This window comes from Leptomonas pyrrhocoris (genome assembly GCF_001293395.1).
Source record: "Leptomonas pyrrhocoris isolate H10 chromosome Unknown, whole genome shotgun sequence".
Lineage (NCBI taxonomy): Eukaryota > Euglenozoa > Kinetoplastea > Trypanosomatida > Trypanosomatidae > Leptomonas > Leptomonas pyrrhocoris.
Genome location: NW_015438373.1, coordinates 547,786 through 567,939, shown reverse-complemented (window position 1 = coordinate 567,939; position 20,154 = coordinate 547,786). Strand labels below are relative to the sequence as shown.

At 59.9% G+C, this 20,154-nt stretch overlaps 7 protein-coding genes across 14 annotated transcripts; all 7 read right to left on the bottom strand.

The window, feature by feature from the left end:
- ABB37_07244 (putative mitochondrial hypothetical protein) lies at positions 1-2,753 on the bottom strand (the record flags this gene model as incomplete). Its single annotated transcript, XM_015805813.1, has 1 exon — positions 1-2,753. A coding segment is annotated over exon 1 (2,179 nt), but the record flags the coding sequence as incomplete, so codon positions are not given.
- Positions 2,754-3,441: 688 nt separating this feature from the next.
- On the bottom strand, positions 3,442-9,032 carry ABB37_07243 (hypothetical protein; the record flags this gene model as incomplete). The annotated part of the gene is made up of 1 exon (XM_015805812.1): positions 3,442-9,032. Exon 1 carries the CDS (start codon positions 8,791-8,793, stop codon positions 3,442-3,444), a length of 5,352 nt encoding a protein of 1,783 aa, XP_015655818.1. The 5' UTR covers positions 8,794-9,032.
- Positions 9,033-9,450: 418 nt separating this feature from the next.
- ABB37_07242 (hypothetical protein) lies at positions 9,451-11,651 on the bottom strand (the record flags this gene model as incomplete). Of its 2 annotated transcripts, none has more annotated exons than XM_015805810.1 (1): positions 9,451-11,651. In XM_015805810.1, exon 1 carries the CDS (start codon positions 11,464-11,466, stop codon positions 9,451-9,453), a length of 2,016 nt encoding a protein of 671 aa, XP_015655816.1. In that variant the 5' UTR covers positions 11,467-11,651. The 2 variants fall into 2 exon arrangements, with proteins under 2 accessions (XP_015655816.1, XP_015655817.1); XM_015805811.1 differs by having other exon boundaries at positions 9,451-11,632.
- Positions 11,652-12,815: 1,164 nt separating this feature from the next.
- Positions 12,816-14,853, bottom strand: ABB37_07241 (putative protein kinase; the record flags this gene model as incomplete). Its single annotated transcript, XM_015805809.1, has 1 exon — positions 12,816-14,853. Exon 1 carries the CDS (start codon positions 14,580-14,582, stop codon positions 12,816-12,818), a length of 1,767 nt encoding a protein of 588 aa, XP_015655815.1. The 5' UTR covers positions 14,583-14,853.
- Positions 14,854-15,745: 892 nt separating this feature from the next.
- ABB37_07240 (putative mitochondrial hypothetical protein) lies at positions 15,746-16,333 on the bottom strand (the record flags this gene model as incomplete). Of its 4 annotated transcripts, none has more annotated exons than XM_015805805.1 (1): positions 15,746-16,333. In XM_015805805.1, exon 1 carries the CDS (start codon positions 16,190-16,192, stop codon positions 15,746-15,748), a length of 447 nt encoding a protein of 148 aa, XP_015655811.1. In that variant the 5' UTR covers positions 16,193-16,333. The 4 variants fall into 4 exon arrangements, with proteins under 4 accessions (XP_015655811.1, XP_015655812.1, XP_015655813.1 ...); XM_015805806.1 differs by having other exon boundaries at positions 15,746-16,274; XM_015805807.1 differs by having other exon boundaries at positions 15,746-16,258.
- Positions 16,334-16,768: 435 nt separating this feature from the next.
- On the bottom strand, positions 16,769-17,634 carry ABB37_07239 (hypothetical protein; the record flags this gene model as incomplete). Of its 3 annotated transcripts, none has more annotated exons than XM_015805802.1 (1): positions 16,769-17,634. In XM_015805802.1, the coding sequence occupies exon 1, from the start codon at positions 17,402-17,404 to the stop codon at positions 16,769-16,771; it is 636 nt and encodes a 211-aa protein (XP_015655808.1). In that variant the 5' UTR covers positions 17,405-17,634. The 3 variants fall into 3 exon arrangements, with proteins under 3 accessions (XP_015655808.1, XP_015655809.1, XP_015655810.1); XM_015805803.1 differs by having other exon boundaries at positions 16,769-17,613; XM_015805804.1 differs by having other exon boundaries at positions 16,769-17,531.
- A 789-nt stretch (positions 17,635-18,423) lies between these two features.
- On the bottom strand, positions 18,424-19,757 carry ABB37_07238 (hypothetical protein; the record flags this gene model as incomplete). 2 transcript variants are annotated; one of them, XM_015805800.1, is made up of 1 exon in its annotated part: positions 18,424-19,757. In XM_015805800.1, exon 1 carries the CDS (start codon positions 19,693-19,695, stop codon positions 18,424-18,426), a length of 1,272 nt encoding a protein of 423 aa, XP_015655806.1. In that variant the 5' UTR covers positions 19,696-19,757. The 2 variants fall into 2 exon arrangements, with proteins under 2 accessions (XP_015655806.1, XP_015655807.1); XM_015805801.1 differs by having other exon boundaries at positions 18,424-19,749.
- Positions 19,758-20,154: the final 397 nt, after the last annotated feature.

Here is a 20,154-nt window from a genome sequence, read left to right as displayed (position 1 = left end):
CATCGTGGTCGGCGTTGTCGGCGTCGTTGCCCTCCTCGCCGTCATGCTCGTGGTCATCGTGGTCAGCGTCGTTGCCCTCCTCACCATCGTCTTCGCGGTCATCGTGGTCGGCGTTGTCCTCCCCCTGGTCCTCTTCATCTTCCTGCGCGCGCTCGTCGTCCTCACGCTCCCCATCCTCGGCGTGCTCGTCCTCCTGCATGCGCTCGTCGTCTTCACGCTCTTCATCCTCGGCGTGGTCTTCGCGGTCAATGACCATGGGGTGCTCCACCACTGGCTCCACATCCGCCGGCGCCGGCTCCTCAGCCTCCGCTCGGCCCTCCTTCTGTTCGTCGTTCTCCTCGTCTTCCTCGTCGGCGTGGTGGTCCGCATCGGACGCGCCGTAGCCGCCCTCGCGTGCCACCTCCTCGCGCTCCTGGTCCTCCTCGTCCTCTTCGTCGTGGCCGCCCTTATCGTGCGCGAGATCGGCGGCGCGGGCCAGCGCATCGCCCTCCTCCCCCGCGCGCGGGGCGTGCAGGCGCTTGTAGCTCACCACAATCTCGCCAGCGCCTTCGTTCTGGTCGTCGGCGCGGTGCATCTGAATGATGACGACGCCCTCGTCGTCGGGGCTGAGGGTGCAGGTGCCGACGGAGATGAGGCGCTCCTTCTCGAAGGCCTGCACCTCCAGCTCCCGCTGGGTGGGGTCGACCTCGATGAAGCGCACCTCCTGGTTCCAGTTGATGACGTGGTTGTCGTCTTCGTCCTCCACGGCCGGGGCCTCCACCGTCGCGCCCTCCAGCTCACCGGCGGCGACGGTGACGTAGCCGTTCTCGACGGGCTCGCCGTCCGCACGGACAAGGTTGAGGCCGCGCACCACCGTGACGAAGAGGGACTCCTTCTGCACCTCCAGCAGCGCCGGGTGCGGCTTCTCCTCGTCTAACGGTGTGTTGGCCCACTCGATCGAGATCTCGCCCCAGAGGGCGTCGTCCTTCGACTTCGACTCGATGAGCAGCACCGCACTTCCCTTGTTGTAGAGCCGCTCAAAGTCTAGCGGCACGGCGCCAATGACGAGCAGCTCCTCCTCCTCGTCGCCGGCTGCCTCCTCCTGCTTCGGGACGCACACAAGGATGTGGCCCAGCTTCTTCTCCGTGTTGAGCTGCATCATCTGCGACGGATTCTCCGGCAGGTAGTGGTAGCCCTCCTTCGTGTGGTAGGGCGAGAGCGACGGCTCAGCGTTGGGGCCGGGCGTGTAGAGAACAGATTCGGAGCAGTTGTCGTCCGTGTCGCGCAGCACACACAGCACGCCGCCCGAGTAGGGCTCCGCGCCGTGGTCCGTGTACTGGAAAAGGCGGTGGGCGACGAAGGTGCAGGCGAGCGGCGTGGCGAGCGTCTGCTTCTCCATGGCCGTCTCGTCCATCTTCTCGTCGCCATCTCGCACGTACCATGAAGCAACGATGGTGCCCAGCGGGCCCTCCTTGCAGGTGCCGTAGCCGTTGTGCATGCTCTCCTCCGGCATCACGGGCACCGGCTCCTGGTCCCCGCGCTCGCGGTCGTGCAGGTCGCCGCTTGGGATGACGACGCCACCCACCAGCTGGTCGTTTGACTGCGGCAGCGCGTCGTTCACCACGAGCACCTCCAGCGGCTCATTCGGGTTCATGTAGGGGAACTCGAACAGCTCCTCCCACGGCGTCAGCACCTCCGTCCCGCGTGGCACCTTGGCGGTCTGGCCCTCGAAGGCGCCGCAGCGCACAATGACGGAGACCGGGTCCTCGGCCTCGGCGCTGATGTTGCGGCCGTGGTGCACCGTCACGACGAGCTTTGGCACATTTTGGTCCCGCTTCGCGCGGCGCAGCTCGTCCAGCGTCGGTGGCGGCGGCGGCACGCTCGGCGCGGTGTCCACCGGCTCCTCGTCCTCGACGATGCGGCGGTAGGCCTTGCGGCGCGAGTCGCCGGATGGCAACGGACGGGCGCGCTCGTCGAAGACGTCGAGTTGCATCAGACGGCGGCGCTCGGCCTCCTTCGCGTCGCGGGCCTCGCGCAAAAGACGCTCCCGCTCCTGCTGCTTATTGAACTCACTGCAGCAAGGGCAGAGGTAGACCTCGGGCATCTGGTTGTACGTCCCTTCCGGTGGGTAGCCGGTGCGGCGGATCAGCGAGGCGGCCGTCTCATCCTCGAACGGCAGAGGCTCACCGAAGAGCGACATGGCCGAAAATCGAAAAGAAGAGAACGGAGATGTAAACGTAAACGGTTAGCTTGTCTGGATTTGTGTGTGTGTGTGTGTGTGTGAGTTCTCTGTGTAGGTGCACTTGTGTATTCGCTTGTGCGTGCAACTGAATGGATGTTCGCCCGTTGCACAAAGAAAACAAGGGTGCCCGCGTAAAGAGGGAGCGTAGAAGTTCTTTTTTAAAAGTAATGATTGCCGCCGTCCGACTTGTACGAACTACAAAGTGAAAAGATGGTTTTGTGGGAGCGGACGGAGCAACGCAGCAACTCTCAGTCACGCGCTGAAAGCTGCTATTGCTGACTTGGAGAACGGGTATACTCAAGAACGGCAAAGAGACCTTTACGGCACGCACAGAAGCGTTGCTTCAAACAAAGAAAAGATGTTGCGTTATTAGAAACAAGGAAAACGACAATGATAAAAGACTAGTTCCTTTAATAGAGGGTACAGGATTTGATTTACAGAAAACAGGGGCGGGTATAAGATATATATATGTATATGCTAATGTCTCTGCTGTTTGGATACTTCGTGGTGTTAGAGAGGCGGATGTTAAGCTGAGGGGAGCAGGTCGGCACGGGAGAGAGTGTTGTCAACGAATGCGTGGGAGGAACAACAATCATGACCGAAGATGAGAATAGAACTCGACGAGGCAATGAGGTGAAGGGGAGACGAGTAGCGCAACGGCGACAACAGAAAGGAGCACTGATGTACGAGCCACATGTAAGCGTATTTCCATGTTTTTTTTTCTCTGCCAGGTCGTGAAGACGCGCGGAGCATCAGTTTGCCACGATGTGCCTTCCATACAAGCAGTGGGCTCCGCACCAGAGAGATGCATAGAAGGCAGTTCGGCGGAAAACAAAACAAAGCGTAGCAGCTCAAATGCGGGCAACTGATTTGCTTTTCCATATGAGAGTTCTAAGATGCGCAAACAGTAGTGGACATCTGCTCCGGAGAGAACAACAAATACACAAAAAACGACGGTACACAACGACGCTCACGCCGCTTTCGGCAGAAGCTGGTGCGCCGCTGCTTTACCGAAACTGAAGAGGAAGAGAACACGTTTCGCATCCGGCGGCGTAAACTGCCGAAGACTCCTTCACACACACGCGCACGCGCGCAGCTACAATACACTGAAAAAAAAAAACACTACTTACATCGTCGTCTATACATCAAAGAAAAAAACATGGAAAGCACCACCAACGAAGAGGAAGGGACGTACCCATATACAAGCCTATCCCGGTGGCTCACATCATGGCGGGGCTGTACACGTGGCCGCCCTTGCGCTTCAGCATCACGATCTCGGCGTTGAGTGCGTCGAGCTCCTCCTGCTGGGCCGCAATAAGCTCGCGAAGAACCAAGCGCTCCTGCTTCGAGGCCACGGTGTTGCCGCGGTACTGCTGAACCGTCTTGGAAGTTGCTTGGGAGAGCGCGGTATCTACCTTCTGCCGCTCTAGCTCCAGATCGCCGAGGTTCTGCAGGAGGCTTGTGTTCTGGAAAACTTTGCCTTGCAAGCGCGTACGCAGATCCGCAATGTAGTTCTCCATCTTCCGCACCTCCCGGGCCCACCTCAGCTCTAGATGCCGCAGCTCCTCCTTCTTCGCCTCGATGGCCCAGCTAGACCCGCACGACTCAAGCATTTCCAAGTCCACGTGCTGCCCAAACTTCAGCAGCATCACCTCCGTCACCTTCGCCTGCCACTCCTCGTACACGCGGCGCGCGGCCTCGCAGGCCTCCTTCAGCTGCTGCAGCTCCGCTGCCATGCTGATCACCTCCGTCCGACGAAGCCGTTTCTGCGCGGCGAGGTCGTATATGCGCTGCCGCAGCGCCGCCATCTGACTGTTCGAAATCACCACCACCGGTTCCTCATAGAGCTTCACGGGGATGCGGCCGTCGCGGTCAAGACAGCGGACTCGACTGAGCCGCAACGGTACCACCGTGTTCAACATGTTCAGCTCCTGCCGCTTCTGTGCCTCGAGGACGCAAATCTCCTGCTTGCACGACTTCATCCGTTCCGCCAGCTGCTGTACCGACTGCTCGCACGTCTCCAGTTGCTTGCGGGTGGCACCCACGTCAGCCCTGGCGGACTCAATGGCATCGGTGATGTCGAGCCGCGTCTCGCGCAGGGCCAGCATCTCCTCCCACGCCTCGGTCGAGCAGTTCGTCGGCCGCACCTCCTCGCCGATACCGTCGTCCTCGTCCTCGTCCTCGTCATCGCTCGTGACGTCGTCGTCGTCGTCGGCGGCCTCGCCGTGGCGGCGCCGCTTCAGCTGACGGTAGTAGAGCCGCTTCATGTACGCGAGTTTATCGGCGGGGCAGTGCTCCTCCAGGTACGCCTCAGCGGCTTGGTTGCTCGCCTTCAGCTGCACCGACAGCTGTTTGATGCGCTCCTCCATTGCGGTCTGGTCTAGGTGCTGCGTGGCGATGGCGTGCTGCACCTCTTCTCGTTCGCGCTTGACGGAGTCGAGTGCCACCTTCAACTTCTTATCCTGTGAGCGGAAGACGAGGAGAAGTTCGTACTCGCGGAAGAGGAGCGTGAGGCGGCCGCATGCGAGACTCAGGTCGGCGTCCACGTTGGCGCGGCGCAGACGCAGCGCCTCCAGCTTGTTGTTGAAGCTGGCCCGGAGAGCCGCCATGGCAGTCTCGATCTGGCTCAAATCGCGCTCCAGTATCGCCTTCTCCATCTCACGCTCCTCCTTCTCCTCGGGGGAGAGCTTGATGTTCTCCAGTTTGCCCTTCAGTTCCGCGTCCATGCGCTCCCGCATAGCAAAACCAGAGATGGTGCTCTGCCGCGAACTGCGGTCCAGCTGCGAGCCGAAGTGGCTGCCTTTGGTGAGCCGCTTTGCCGCCGCAGACCCGCCGCCTCCGGTGATGCTGCCGCGTGACCCACCGGTCATGGCGGTCGCCGCGGCCGACGACGCTCGTGAACGGTCTCGAGCCCGTGCCCCAGCAAGGTCGGCCCCAAAGCCGCGTTGCGCCTTCTTCTCCTCCTCTGTCTTGGCGCGTTCCTCCGTCTTGAGTTTTTGGTAGGCCTCGAGCCTTTCGTGATCCATTGTATACACGGACTCCGGCTCCTCCTCGACCGTGAGCGACATCTTCGGCGCATCAGGAGAGGCAGCGAGACCGAGCTGGAAGCGAACCTTTGCGTGGGAAGCACGCAGCTCGTTGAACGTCGTGAGGACCTCCCTCTTCTCGGCACGCAGCTTCAGCAGGTCATCGTTGAAGGCGGACTTGATGCGTACAATCTCCTCCGTCAGCGCGATCATGCGCTGCAGCTTGGCGGTCGCCGTGGGTCGAAATGCGTGTTCACTGCGGTAGCCGGCATCTGTGCGAAGGGTGCACTCGCCACGCTGCTTGAGGTCCTGCTCCAGCTGGCGTGACAGCGCCGCGTCCTCGACGGCGGGGTCCGGTGCGCGGGCCATCAGCTGCTCGTAGCCGAGACGCCGCTCCTGCCGCTCGCACCGCCGCGAATCCATCTTGTTCAGTTGCTGCCTGACAGAGGCGCCAATCGTCGCTTCCGCGCCGGTTAACGTAGCTCGGCTCTCTGCATTTGCTGTCTGGCTTGCAAACCTCTGTGAACCTGTCGCGACACCAAGTTGCTGCTGCTGCTGAGCGGCGGCACCGTCACCGTTCTGCGCTGAGGTCCGACCGCCTTTCACGCCGTCCTCTCCGTCGTCTCCATCCTTGTCTTCCCCATCGGACACGCCATCCGACTCCTCCAGCTGCTGCGTCGCTGCTGACAGGTGCGCTATGGACTCGCGCGGGTCGCGTACACGAAACGAAGCGACGGAGAAGTCGTCCTCCAGGGCAAAGAGCTCAAAGCGGTCGCACAGTAGGTTGGACACGAAGCGCTTCCATAGCTTCTCTGTTTTGGCATCCTCGCGGGCCGTGACGAGCACAAACTCTTTCCCGGCCTCCTTGACGCGACGCTGCTTCTCCATCTCAAGCGCTTCGTGCAGCGACGCATCGAGCTCCATTTCATCCCGACTCAGTTGCTGTTCCGGGGGCAGCTGCTCGTTTCGGAGCACCAGGCGGGTGTAGTCGCGGCGGACCGCCTCCACCTTCTCTACGAAGCGCTGCAGCCGCGCAGCCTTCTCCCCCGCAGCCCGTGCCGCGTCGTCCGCGTCCTTCTGCTCCTGCACAGAAAGCGTCGGGGCATCAACGACCGCTTCTGCCGCAGCAGCAGGATCAGGAGCAGCAGCCGCAGAAGCAGCACCGTGAGTGGCAGCGGCAGCGGACAGCAATGATGTTGTGGCTGCTGCCTTCGAAGGGACTCCTCCGATGGCTGGCAGCGGCGCGGGGGCCGTGTGCCCAGTCCTCAGCTGCGTGACCAGCATGCCATCAGTGCCGACGGAGATGATCAGGCCACCGTCGTGCGACACGAAGGCGCCCGTCACGGACTCGCTGGTGCTGTCGTGGGCCGCACCAAGGAGGAAGAGTTCATCGCGGTGGGCCGCCTCGCGTAGAAGGAGTCGATTTCCAGCAGCGCAGATGACGAGGGCGCCGCTGGGGCTGACGTACGCCGCCTCCGGCACGCAGCCGCGGTAGCACAAATTCATCAGCGGGTCCTCCACGTAGTTGGGCGGCTCGACGCCGGTGGGGGGCAGGGGTGGCAGACGGAGCTGGTTCGGGTAACGGATGGTGGCCTTGTACTGGTAGGCCAGCTCTTCCTTCGCCATGCCCACCGCAATGCCCTCCTCACCGGGCAAGCACACCACGAAGACAATCGGCCACGGACCGAGGTCTTCCTCCTGCAGCACCGCCGCGGCATCCGTCGTAATGTCCAGCTCTTCCGCCTCCGTCTTGGGCGGTGGCAGCTGACGTTGTCGGATGGCCACGAGGTCGTAGGTGCACGGGAAGACGAAACCGCTGGCGTGGTCGATGGAATCCGGCGCAGGCGCGCGTATGGAGAGCAGCTCACCGCTGCTGTAGCCCAGCAAGCAGCCGCCGTGGCCGCCGGTCGCGTTGGCATCCCACGCCGCACACGTCGGCTTGGCCAACGGCGCCGTGCAGAAGCCAAGGGGCTGCAGCTTGATGGAAGAAGCCGTTGCGGCCGCCTTCACCGCGAAGAAGAAGACGTCACCGCTGCTGGAGACGCTCGCGAGCTGCGTCGCGTCCCCGCTCAGGGCGAGCGCGAGAAGACCGTCAGCGTGCGCCTTCCACTGGCCGGAGATACGGATCGCGCTGCCGTGGTCCATTATTTCAACAAGACGCACGACACCGTCCGCGTAGCCCACTACCACGCACGTGCATTTCGTAGTGGAATACGGCACCAGCACTTTGACCGCGACGACGGCGACAGGGCTACGGCGTGGGTCTTGGCACCAGCTGAGCCGACAACGCTCCACACAGCGCACCGCGTCGTAGCAGCGCACCACGCCATCCACGCCGCCGGTCACCGCGAGCGGCAACACCGGCGATACCGCCGCGCACGTCAGCGGGGCGCCGTTCAGCTGAAAACACATCGTCGCTGTCTCGTCCTCGCCCACCACGTCGGTCAGCTCCGCGCCTTTAGCGAGGGGGTTCGGCACGGTCGCGACGGCGCCGAAGGCGTCCATTAGAATCCACCGCCCGTGCTCGTCGTCCAGAGCGACGGACCGGATGCGGAAGGCAGGGCCGACGCAGACCTCGTGCACGCAGGTCGGAGCGTAGTACGGGGGCAGCCCGGTGCCGGAGGCCACCTCCAGCTCACGCAGGTTCCAGTAACGCATGAAGCCGTCCTCGCCGGCGGTCACCACATACGGGCCCTGCAGCGACACAAAGTGGATGCCGCCGTCGTGGCAGGTGACGATGTCGTACGGCGTCTGACCCACGCCGTTGGCGCCGCTCTCGTTGACCGCGAAGGCGCGGGCGAAGGTGCAGACGATGAGATCGCCCTCCCACAAGAGCAGGTCGCCGCAGTCGGAGCCGGAGAGGACTTTGCCGTCGGCCAGCACCGCGAAGGCGTCGACGTCGGAGATTTCGTGGCGGCCGAATTTGCCCAGCGAGCCTTGCAGCTTCTTCCCCGTGAAGGTGTTCGCCATGGCCCAGAACTTCACGTGCCCCGCACCGCCCGACACGAGCAGCGAGTCGTCAAAGCGGCTGAAGGCGACAGTAAAGACATCGCTGCTGAAGCACTTGCTGCGCAGAAGAAGGGTCGCCGTCGCCCAGTCCCAGATGGCGAGGGTGTAGTCGGGGGCACTCGCCACAGATGCGAAGCGCGTCCCGTCGTGGTTGAAGGCGAGGGCGCTGAATCCAACCGCGGCGCCGCCGACAAAGGTTTTAGCTACCTTCTTCGATGGCCAGTTGTAGGCCTGGATGAGTGGGTCTGCAGGGCGCCGCTCGCCAACGACGTAGAAGAGTTGGCTGGGATGCACGGCGACCGCGCCCACCGCTCCATCCTCCGGGCCGTCCTGCGACTCGATCACCCCGCTGTCTAAGCTAAGAAAGAGCACGAACTTGCCGCCGCTGGTCAGCACCGTGTTCTCACTCAGGTAGCCAACGGCATTGAATCGGGTGCTGTTGAGGCCGTAGTGGGCGATGGTGCAGCTGCTGTCCTGCAGATCAGTCGGGTAGGCGTGCAGCGGCTTCGGCTGCCGTTCGGCAGCAACGGAAGCCATGGCTAAGAAGTCTGTGGAAGGCTTCGAGGGGAGTAAAAAAAAAAAAGAAACCTGTCGAAGGACGTATTAGAAATCGAAGTCACTAGGCAACGGGAAAGGTCAGCGAAAACCCACACCCTCTTTCCCTTGTCCGCGACAAAGGAAGCCACCGCCTGTACGTGAGCGTTTTCTTTTCCCTTTTACCTGACGGTGCTCTCCGTCCAGTTACAAAAAGCACGTATGTACAGCAGACCGTTGCTGCAGCAGTTGTAGTTTTTTTTTGTGAAAGAGTGTTGAAAAGCGGAAGAGAAGATGATAGCGGTGAAACCGGAATTGAGCTACGTATCGTGGGGTCTGCCGTGGCTGTTGTGGCGCGCAGGAGGAGCCAACAGAAGCGTCCCAGTAGCATACATAGGCAGAAAGAAGAACGCCCGCAACCATCAAAATGAAGGCACAGCGCCTACTTGATCTGTTTTCTCCAACCTTCCACCCGCACGACCCGATCCTTTTCCTTTAATACGAAATTCCGTGTGGTACAGATGTCAAGCCAGCTGAATGGAAGACGTCGCTGTGCGACGCATCGACACACGGCAGAAGATGCCGCAAGAACAAAAAAGAGTACGCGTTGAGCTGTGAAAGCAGGCATCCGCCAACAACGCACCGAAGGACAGCATCGCCTCAGCCGGAGAGGCGGCGCACCAACACCTCCATCACGACTGCCGGCTCCACGCTCCTCGCCTTGGCAGCCGTCACCTCCGCCTCCGTCCCGCCAATAAACATCACCTTGCTATGCATCTTTCTGGCAGCGATGAAGGCGGCACAGCACACGTCGCAGGCGGTGGTGCCTCCCAGCTGGAGCGACACCGCCAAGGGCAGTACGGCGAACCAGTCGTAGTCGCGGTGCCAGCGGCGTAGCATCGCCGTTGCCGTCTCGGTGATCCCAAACGTCGGGCAAACGCACTCGAATGGCACCAACGCGACGGCACCCGATTTGCGCTGGTACGTCTCCATCATGCGCGCAAAGGCCTGCTCGGCCGAGTCGCGCGCGGACAGGGCAGTCAGCGCCGCCGCGCTCAGGACGGTGCAGTACACCGACTCCGAGGTGAGCAGACGGTGCAGCTCCGCCTCCACGCTAATCGACAGTTGAGAAGCACCGACTGGGGCCGCCAGTGGGGACAGATGCAGCGCCGCCCTCACCAAATCCGCGTGCTGATCTCGCAACGCGTGCAAGACGGACCGCGGCGCTGCGGCATGCACATCGCGGTAGTGGCACACCGCAGACGAGATCGTCGCCGCAGCGAGCAGAGGCGGCATTTCCTCCTCCCGCGTCACGAAGAGGCAAACGCCGGGCAGCCGAGCCGCCTGCGCCTCCTCCACCGCCAACACGCCGAGCAGGGCAAACAACTGTTGCGTGGCGCGCCGCTGCACCTCGGCCTCCAACGGCGTCTGATACAAGCCCGGAAAGCGCTGCACGCACCACAGAAAGAAGCTGGTGCCGTTGAGTTGCAGCACGCGCTGCAGCCACGCCCGCGTCTCCGGCACCTGCACAACCACCTCCATCACACGCAGCGTCGACCGCAAAGTCGGTGTGGAGAGGAGGCACATGGAGACGTACAGCGCCACCATGCGTGCGTAGTCGCGGCACCGCTCACACACGACGAGCACCGCATCGAACACCTTCGGCGCCAGCTGGAGACGAGTGGCGTGGGCGTACTTCATCACGTCAGTGGCGAACAGCAGCGTCTCCGCATCGGAGTGCCCGCGTCGCGCCCGCCCGCCGGCGCCGCGCTCCTCCTGCGTGCACAGGGCCATCAGGATATCGCTCAGGAAGGCACCGAGGTGCAGCGGCGAGGTGGAGAGCGCGTCGCGGCTGCGGCCGCTGAGGAGTTCCTCGCGTACAAGGCGAAGGGCCACCGAGTAGGGCTTGTGGCTTGCGAGCAGGCAGCGCCCAAAGGAGACGATCATCGCCTCACTCAGGTGTCCGGTGGAGACGCGCACCATGGCCAGGATGCGCTCGTACAGATCCATGAAGTGCTCCTCGAGCGGGTGTGACTGCTGCAGCGCGGCCTGCCCCAGCGCCGCTGCTAGGTTGCCCCACACACTCGCCGGGACGCATCGGTGGCCCAGGGAGTCCTTGAAGGCGAGGGCGACGCGCGCTGCTCGCACCGGCTGCCCGGGGAGCGCCTTAATCGCCTCCAGCAGCGTACTCAACGGAATAACCGCGCTGTCCAACAACACGTCCTCCAGCACGTCGAGCACCGCGTCGGCGCCGCCCTCTCGGCCCAGCACACTCAGAGCCCGATTCACCGCCGCCAAGCACGGCGCCGCGTTCAGCCTGCGGTCCACCGCAAAGCGATGCAGGATTTCCTCCGCGGCGTGCCGCTGAGCGAGCCACTGGTAGGTCGCCTGCTGCCGCTGCGCAATGGCGAAGGAGTCGCCCAGCATCGACTGCAGCGGCAGCACCACGGCCACGCCGCATGCCGCCACCTCCGCCTCAATCGTCGTGTCGAGGCGGCGGCGGCGGTACAGGTAAAAGTCGTGGGTCGAGCGCCCCGCACGCACGGCGGCGTCCTGCGCAGCGGGGGCGAAAGCGCGATAGCGGATGTTAACGGGCAGAGCCGCCACCCGCGGGTACTCCTCGCGCAGGAAGCGGGCGGCGTCCTCCTCGCCTTCGTCCCACTCCGCACCTTCCATTGCACCGAAGCACACACGCAAACAGAAAGGGACGGCGGCACCGCGGACGAAACGGGGAAAGAGAGCTACAGCAGGGAAGAGGATCCGAGTGAAGGCCGGTTCAGAAAAAGCGGGACAGCAGCACGAGCAGCAGGAGTAATGAGGTGCGCAAGTCGCGTGCAAACCTGGACGAGCGAGCAGTAACTAGCAACAGCAAAAAAAAAGGGAGAACAGAGAGGTGTCAGCGGAGAGGCGAGGATCAGCGAAAGGAAGACTGGGAAAAGCCAGCGCTGCAGTTTCCCACTTCTTATCCGAAGCCGCGTCTGATTGACAAGGAACTCGGCGAGTACCTTGGCGGTGTCGTCTTCAACAGTGTCTAAGAAGCGCGCAGATTGAAAAAGGCGCGAGACTCACAGTGTGTCTCATCTTCACGTCACTTCAAACATAATTGTATCTTGGTGATTGCTTTTGGCAATGGTTGCAAAGAGTGTAAGTGCATGAGTGCTTGGGTGCATCAGAACATTTCGCTGACGCAATTCGTATGGAGAACGGAGAGAAAAGCCGCCAACGGGTGCAGGGAGGAAGCAAGCAAACAGCACAAAAAGGACAGGCGCATGTATACAAAGACAAAAAGAGAAGATAAAAGAGAACACCAAATAACGGCATCGCTTTCATTCAGTACAAACCGAAAAGGCGAGAAGTGCAATGGTGAAACGATTTAAATACAATTAAAAAAAAAACAAGAGAAATCTATTCAATGTCGCAAGCAGGTGGAGCGCGGTGTAACTCCAGAAAGAGAGAAAAAAGAAAGAGAACATCACACGGAGTAAGCAAACACACTATACGCGGCAACCGTTGCTAGACGCGTTATGACCTTCTTCAGGAGGCCAGCTCCGCACGCCAATTGTGGAGTGCGCGCACATGCGCAGATAGTGCCGACACATCGGAACGGCATCAGTAGTGAGATCAAACTCTCATACAAAGAAAACACAGCAGATATTCAAACGGTTACTTGTAGAAGAGGAATCTCTATCCCTGATGCGGAACACAGCAAGTGGCGCACACATACACGCACACACACGAAGGTAAAAGCAGCTGGGGGGAGAACAAGAAAGTATCGGGAAAAGGCGAAACGAAAGAGGAACAACCTTTATAGATCTACGACGAAGACACGTTTATATATATATATATGGGGTGCTCTTCTGGTATGATTGTACATCATTCGGAGACAGCAGGAAAGAGAAGTAAAGTTACAAACCAGTAAACACGGACACGCTGACACCACCACAGGCGCTCCTTCGCGCCACACACGCGCCGTATCACCTCACAGACTAGAAATGAAGGAATTAAAAAAGAAAACCTTAAGAATGTCAGTTCAGTTCCTGTCGCCGTCGTGCACGGTCCACCGCGGCACGATGCAGCATCGTTTTAATATCGGACATTGGCGCAGGAATGGGTGCGAGGTGTATGTTCGAGGGTGTGACGGGGTTGGGTGGGCGGTAAAGCGGGTTCAGAAACACAGGTGAAGGTCGCGCCGCCGGGTACGCCCGCCGCATCTCGTTTGCGTGCTTGCGGGGGTCGGCGAGGAGGAAACTATTGGGTGGCAAGACTCCGTTGCGGTCTGTTACGTATGGAGAAGGTGCGACGTGCATCTGCGCCACGTACGGCCGCACCAACGGTCGGCCGGTCTTGCGGTTGCGCCCGCTGGAAATGTGCGACACCGGCGGCGACACAGACGACTGCCGTGACACCTCGCTGCGCTTCCGATACGTGGGCCGCTCCTGCGCTGAGAAGGACAGCTTGACGGGGGCGGGGGTGGTGGTGGGCGAGGAGTGCTGCGGCGTGACGAGGGGCGGCGGCAGCGGCAGCGCCAGCGGCTGCACACTGCCCGGTAGATGGAAATGCATCGCCGGTAGCTGGCGCGAACACGGCTGCGGCGACGATGACGACACCAGCGGCGGCGGTGGCGAGGCGTGCGACGTGGGGGGCGGGGGAGACCGCGACAGCAGCGGCGGCATCAGCGGCCGCCCGTAGCCGGCCAGCTCCAACGTGGCAGGGGTGCGGGACGCGCCAACGTGACCGCCGCCGAGCCTCACCGGCGGCCCAGCGAGGCGGTGCTCCGACATCGGCGTGAGGGAGTCGGGGTTGCCCGAGGAAACGGAGGAGGTCGGCTGCTTGTCAACGGAGATGGCAGCCGCTGCGGCAGCCTCGCCGACGGTGAGCAGCGCGGGCATGCCAGCCCCCGCTCCTGCCTCGTCCGCCACGTCGGCCGGCAGCAGACCGTGTTTGCACAGCGAGCGCACGTAGTGCCTTGAGATGGAGCCGGGGTCCGCCAGCCACTCCCGAACTCGGTTCTGCACAATCGGCAAGCGCAGCACGTCGTCCAGCGGAATGCGGTCGGACGGCTTCCGCACCAGCATTCGCGCCACGATGTCACGCAACTCACTGCTGTACACCTCTGGAAGCGGGTCGTACCGCACGGCAAGGATGCACTGCAGCAGGCCCTTCATGTCCTTCGCATTAAAGGGGTGGTTCATGGTCATGACCTCGTAAAGCACGACGCCAAGGGCCCACACATCGCTGCGGTGGTCGTACGGCTTTTCTAAAATGAGCTCAGGCGATAAGTAGTAAGGAGTGCCCACGAAAGTCTGGGCCTGGTCGTAGGTGTTCGCGAGCGTGCGTGCGATACCGAAGTCGCCTAATTTGATCAAATTGTCGCTGGTGAGAAAGATGTTCTGCGTCTTGACGTCGCGGTGTAAGATCTTCCGTTGATGGATGTACTGGAGACTCAAGACGAGTTGAATGAGCCAATCCAGCACCTGCCGCTCCGGCAGGTTAACGCGGTAGTTCTTCTTCAGCCGCGAACAGAGGTCCCCGCCCTCTGCAAACTCCATCACAATGCACAAGCTGTCCGACTTGCGCGCGAGGAAGCTATCTACGTAGTTGATGATGTTCGGGTGGCGCAACGAGCTCAGCACGCGCGCCTCGTTCAGGCTCTGCTGCCGATCCTTCTTGCTAAGACGGGTGAGGTCGACCTGCTTAATGACGTAGCACTGCCCGTCCTCGTTGTTGCGGGCGAGGGTGCAAGTGCCCATGTTGCCTTTCCCAATGGCCTTCACCTTTGTATACTTGTCCATCGTTCTAGCCGCCCAGCGCCTGCGACGGAGGGTAAATAATGAAGAAAGAATATGCGTGGCGGGGATCGGGCAATCGTGGTGAGAGCGGAAGACGGCGTCCCCGGCTTGGAAGCCACGTAGAACAGAAGAAAAGAAACACAAATAAACGCCTCCGACCACGCGGCACTGCGTTCGTTAACGTAGAGGAGAAATAAAGAAGGAAGTGAGACGCGTGTGTGTTCGCGCTTCCCTGCAGGGAGACTCCAGAGGGGTGCGGAGTTGGGAGACAGCTAGAGTAGAGAGAAATAATATCGGAAAAGGCGCAAGGAGGACGGAAATGGAGAGAGGGCAACGTTGCAGGGAGCAAACAAAAGCACAGTGCTTCTTTGCCACGGCAGTGTGAACCATCCAACGAGGCGAGAAGCCACAGGACGGAGTGGAAAGAGGTTCGCATGGGTTGGCAGTTTACCTGCACAGTGCGACACCGTGGAAGAGCGAGAACGCAGGCTACGCAGCTCCCACGAAGGGTTTCCCTCAAGGCTGAGAGAGGCGTCACAGAACAGCAGTGACTGCTTGTGCATCGAGCCTTGTGTATCTTTTCTTTTTTCTTCTCTCTTCGCTAGCTGTGTTTCGAATCGCAACGCTTGCTAAGGCAGAGGTGGCTCTGATGATAAATAACTAAGGTAGGTAAAGAAACAATAAAAAATGTTTATAGAAGATGGCGGTGATCATGAGTTCCACGAAACTCGAAGGAGCAAACACACACACACACACAGGTTTTTGGTATTTTAAGCGTTGTGTTGGTCTAAGAAGAACCACGAGATAAGTAGTGAGAAATGAAAGCCTGCGCTTTCGTGCAACCTATCGAGCAGCAAAGGGAGAACCATACGCGGCAGAGAATGCCTCTCCCTCCCCCTTCTGCACCGTCCGCTATTCCTATGGATAATATCAACGCAACGTGCAACGCACCCACTACTGCATTCAAAAAGAAAAAGGCTCAACACACTCTCTGCCTCCCTCCCCCGTCAATTCGGGCGCGTTCACCCCCTGCCAACCAAACCCCTCTTGTTCATCTCTCGCTCGACACGCACGGGCGGACGAAACGGAGCTCCTCAGATCACCGTCTCTTTGGTACCAAGACCAAAGGAGTACAGCCAAAGGAAACGAAAGAAAGAGTGCGCTTGTTAATTCAGAAGGAGCTCCAGCAGCGCCAGTCCCAGGAAGGTGGGCACGAGCCACATCATGTGCGTGTGGAGCACCAGCCAATACGCAATGAACATCCAGCCTGCTACGTGGGCGGAGTTGTGGCCGTTGTAGCCCAGCGTCGCGTACCCGGCGGCCCACAACATTGTCACGACGGCAATCATGCCGGAGATGACGCGGTCCACGACGGACACGGTGGACTGCTCCGCGGCGATCCAGTGGCGCATAAACATTTCACCAGGGACTACGCCGGAGACGGTGCGGTGGCTCTGTGCCTGCAGTGCGGCGAGCTCCTCAGGCGACATATTCTGCGGCAGGATCTGCGACCAGTCGTGGGTGGTGGGTCGGTGGTAGGCGCCGCGGACAGCCATGTTGAAGGCGCTGAGGGCCGCAGTGGTGCCCAGCGGAAGCGTTACGCGGCGGAACATGATGAACGACGACGACGACAAAAACAAATAAGCTGTGATGGGCGTAGTCACACGGGGTGCTTTCCTAGAAAACAATAATACTAATAAATAATAACACACGACGAGTGTGTGTATGCGTGTGAATGTAAACGGTGTGAATCTTGTGTCCGGCGATCAGCACATGAGGAAGTGAAGGAGGAGAACAGTGCCGAAGTAGTGCAGGTCGCTTGAGAAGGAAAGAATCCGCAAGTTCGCACTTCTTCTTCACTGGCAAGTGCGTGTGGCACAACACGCCCAGCAAAGAGGACCCGGACGAGCAGGCATGTGCCCCTCAGAAGATAGGGGGAGATAAAATGCACAACAAACAAATGAACTCGGCTCGCAGCCTTCGCGGCACGGCAGATCGCCGCACAGGTAAAGCTCTGTTCATTCACAGCTCTTTTGCGGTACGCACGTATCAACCTTTAAACATCGGAAGGAAAGAGAAATAAAGGAGGGAAAACAAAACACGGCCTATGCACATACGTGAAGGCGCTGCCACACATCCGCAACGCGCAAACGAGCCTTTTCCCTTTGGCCCAGCCGTTGCACTCGAGCTCACTTCACGGCGCGCTTGAAAATGTACGAGATGAGAAGTGCGTTCAGCATGGCAATCACCAACACAACGAGCGCCTCCGTCGCCGTCCGCACCAGTAACATGGTGAAAATCTTCTCTACCCACTCACGCATCCCACCTTCCTTCAGGCGCAACAAAATTTGGTCGTCGTTCATCCCCATCACAAAGCCTTCCGTGCGCGTCATCAACTTGCGCAGCGGGTCGATTCGGCTCTTCCACCGCTTCAGCGATGTGAGCCCCACCTCCATCTTGATCGTCTTCGGCGCACCGGAGTAGTCGCGATTGTCGATACAGTACGCGTGTTCTTTCCGAGTGTGTGTGGTGAAGTACACCCGATCATCCGCGCCGTGCTCGCCGGCGTAGGAGGCGTAAATGAGGTGACCATCCACATCTCGAATAGAGACGTCGAAGTCGTTGCCGCCCTCCATCACGTGATAGTGCATCGACACGCCCTCGTAGAAGTCCTTGCCCGTCGAGTAGAGACAGACCTCCTCCTTGCCTACGTCGAAGGTCACAGAGCTGATGGTCGGCTTTACGCGCAGCCCGCAGACGGACAAGGAAGTCAGCGCACACAGCGCCAGGAGCACCGCGCACAGCAGCGAGTACCGCATTACCATCCCTGCGTGTGTTTGCGTGACGACGAAACGATAAAAAGAGAGTTTGAAGGGTCCGTACACTGGAAACCCCTTTAGACCCTACTAGAGAAGTGAAGAGGTATTATGAAGTCGGTAACCTTTTTCAACTGTCGAGGAGTGAGAGGAGCGGAAGATGTCACGAGTTGTGTGTAAGTGTGTGTGTGTGCGTGGTGTGTGGTGTTGCTCACGCTTGCAAAGTCACGCCGCATCCTTCAATTGGGTGAGTGCGAAAGAACGAGAGGAAAAGTTCATTTAAGAGAAAAACGTGTGACCCCAAGTGAAGCGCGAGTAGCCACGTTGATTACCAAGTTGATTGAGCGATTTCTCCCTCCTGAAAACAGCCTGAACGCACCATGAAGGTTCGTGGTGCGACGCTAATGTGGTGTAAAAGGAGGAGAAAAACATCCTTCCGTTGTGGTTGTGTTTCACACATAAACACGCAGCCGCACCGTCGCTGCGTGAGTCTTCCGTATTCGTCTGAATATATATAAAGCAGCACGGCTGCGAAGGTAATGTCGGCGCGTATTGCACAAGAGGAAGAAAAAGAGCGCACTTTGTCAATAGCTTTAAGAAAAAGAAAAGAGAAGAATACAAAAAAATAAATATAAATTTCAACAAAAGCAAGCAATTCCAATCACTACCGTCATCTCCCTCTCTCCCCTCCTTCTCTCGCTATTTCGGGACTTAGTAGCTGTTGCTGCTGCGCTTTGATTAAAAACACACATCACTCCGGAGAAATGGCTATCGGTAAAGAGACAAAAAAAGGAATATATATATATGTGAGGCTTTGGTACATTGCCAATTCATTGCCCATCCACAACGTATTTAACATAACAAATATGACCTCGCCTCGGTGCGTCAAACTTCGTCGCGCAACGCCGTGCGTATAAGTTGCGTGCGGTCGGGGGAACAGAACAGAACAGAAAGAAGAAAAAACAGGCAAGATACAGAGGGATACGGACCGACAAGCCTCCGCCTCACACAGACGCACACGCACACAGCTAGTCCTGTGAGCAGACGACGCGTCCTGTTGCGTAGGCATCCGCAAGAAAGTGTGGGTTCGTGACATCCACGACGGAGTCTGACGTGCGCCAGGCGGAGTGGCGGATCGCACGGCATGCCGCAGCACCAAAGCTGCCGCCGAAGCGCCCCGCTTCGCGGGCCTGCTCTGCCGTCTCCTGTGCCGCCAGCCGCTGGCGGTAGAGCTCCGTCACGGTAGACAGCACGACCGTGGGCGACGTTGCCGTCACCGCAACCGGGGAGGTGCAGGCGGCCTCGGCGGACGGTGTGGCCGCGGTGGCAGCGCCGGACGTAGTGGAGAGGGCGACGCTCTTCTTCTCGTCTTCCCACGCCCCGTCCCAGCCCAGCGACTGCACAACGGCGCACAACGCCGGGGCCAGCCGCCGCGCCTCCGCGCGAAACGTCGGCACCAGCACGGCGTACTGCGCGTGAATGCGGGACAACTCCGCGTACAGCGTCTTCAGCTGCAGCGAGACTTGACGCTCCACGGTACTGGGTTCAAGAAGGCGCTGCAGTCCTGCGAAGGCTTTCTGCAGCTCATCCATCGACACCGCGCACTCGCTCAGCGCGTTCGTTTCTAACATCCGCTTCAGCTGCAAGGCATAGAGGACGTCCGACGAGACAAAAAGAGTGCGGAGCCGCGACAGCAGTTCCGCCACGTCGAGGCTGCCGACGCCCTGCTCGGTGCGCAGGAACGCAAAGACCACCTCGCAGTCCCGCTGCGACACCGCCGCATTCAGCACGGCAGCGCACAGGAACGTGAATTGAGCCGCGGTAACGTTGTGCATGCTGAGGCGGCAGCAGAAGAGCCGGAAGTCGCTCGTGAGTCGCTCGGGGCCGAGCTGGCGGAGCTGTGCCGCCACCGTGCCCTCTCCCTCCATCCGCAGCGCGCAGAAGAGAGCCTCGTCGACGGGGCGGCGGGTGCGCTGGAGGAGGCGCGTCTTGTGCGTCTCGTGCGGCGCCGCACCCTCACACGGCGGAGAACTTGGAGGGTCGTTCCTCAAGTGCGGCGGTGCACCGGATGGCGGTTTGCAGGGGCCGGGGGCCGACTGCCCTCGCGGCTGGGATGGAGGCCGCACGGGACGCTGCGCCAGTGAGGCGTCTGCCTCCGTGAGAAAAGTCGGTCGCTCCTCAGAGGGGCAGCGGAGGGACGAGCGAGTGGCAGCCGCGGACGACAGCGTGGATTTGCAGCTGAACGGCCTTCGCAAGACGTCCCCCACTGTTCGTGGATGGGGCGGGTGCGCAGACCACATTAGGGCAGAGAGCACACAGACTACAAATATATACACTTTTTTGACGGATTATCTGTGAGCCTGTTGTTGACGTGGCAGAACAGAAAGACAAGGATGGGAACAAAGAGTGTCAATGAGAAACAAAAACGATGAAAGAAAAGCGAAGAGGGTGTAGAGAACGGCCGCCGTCTTCACTTCTCTTTCTTTCTATCATTCACTCACCGAATAAAAATCGATGCCTCGGTCATGTTGACGTTCGGTGGTTCAACGATTCGGTGGTGAATCGAAAAAAAAAAAGAGGTAAGGGTGCGACAGTGGAACTGTACGGGTCGTGTAGGGCACAGCGCATTTGGTTCGGTGACCTCCCCCACCTTCCTCCATCAACCGCACATGTCTGGTAACAGCGGAGAAGAACCACAAGGTCAGAGTTGTTGTTTTCCAATCAGTTTGCTTCGCAGATTACCCTCCGGGTTAGTTAGA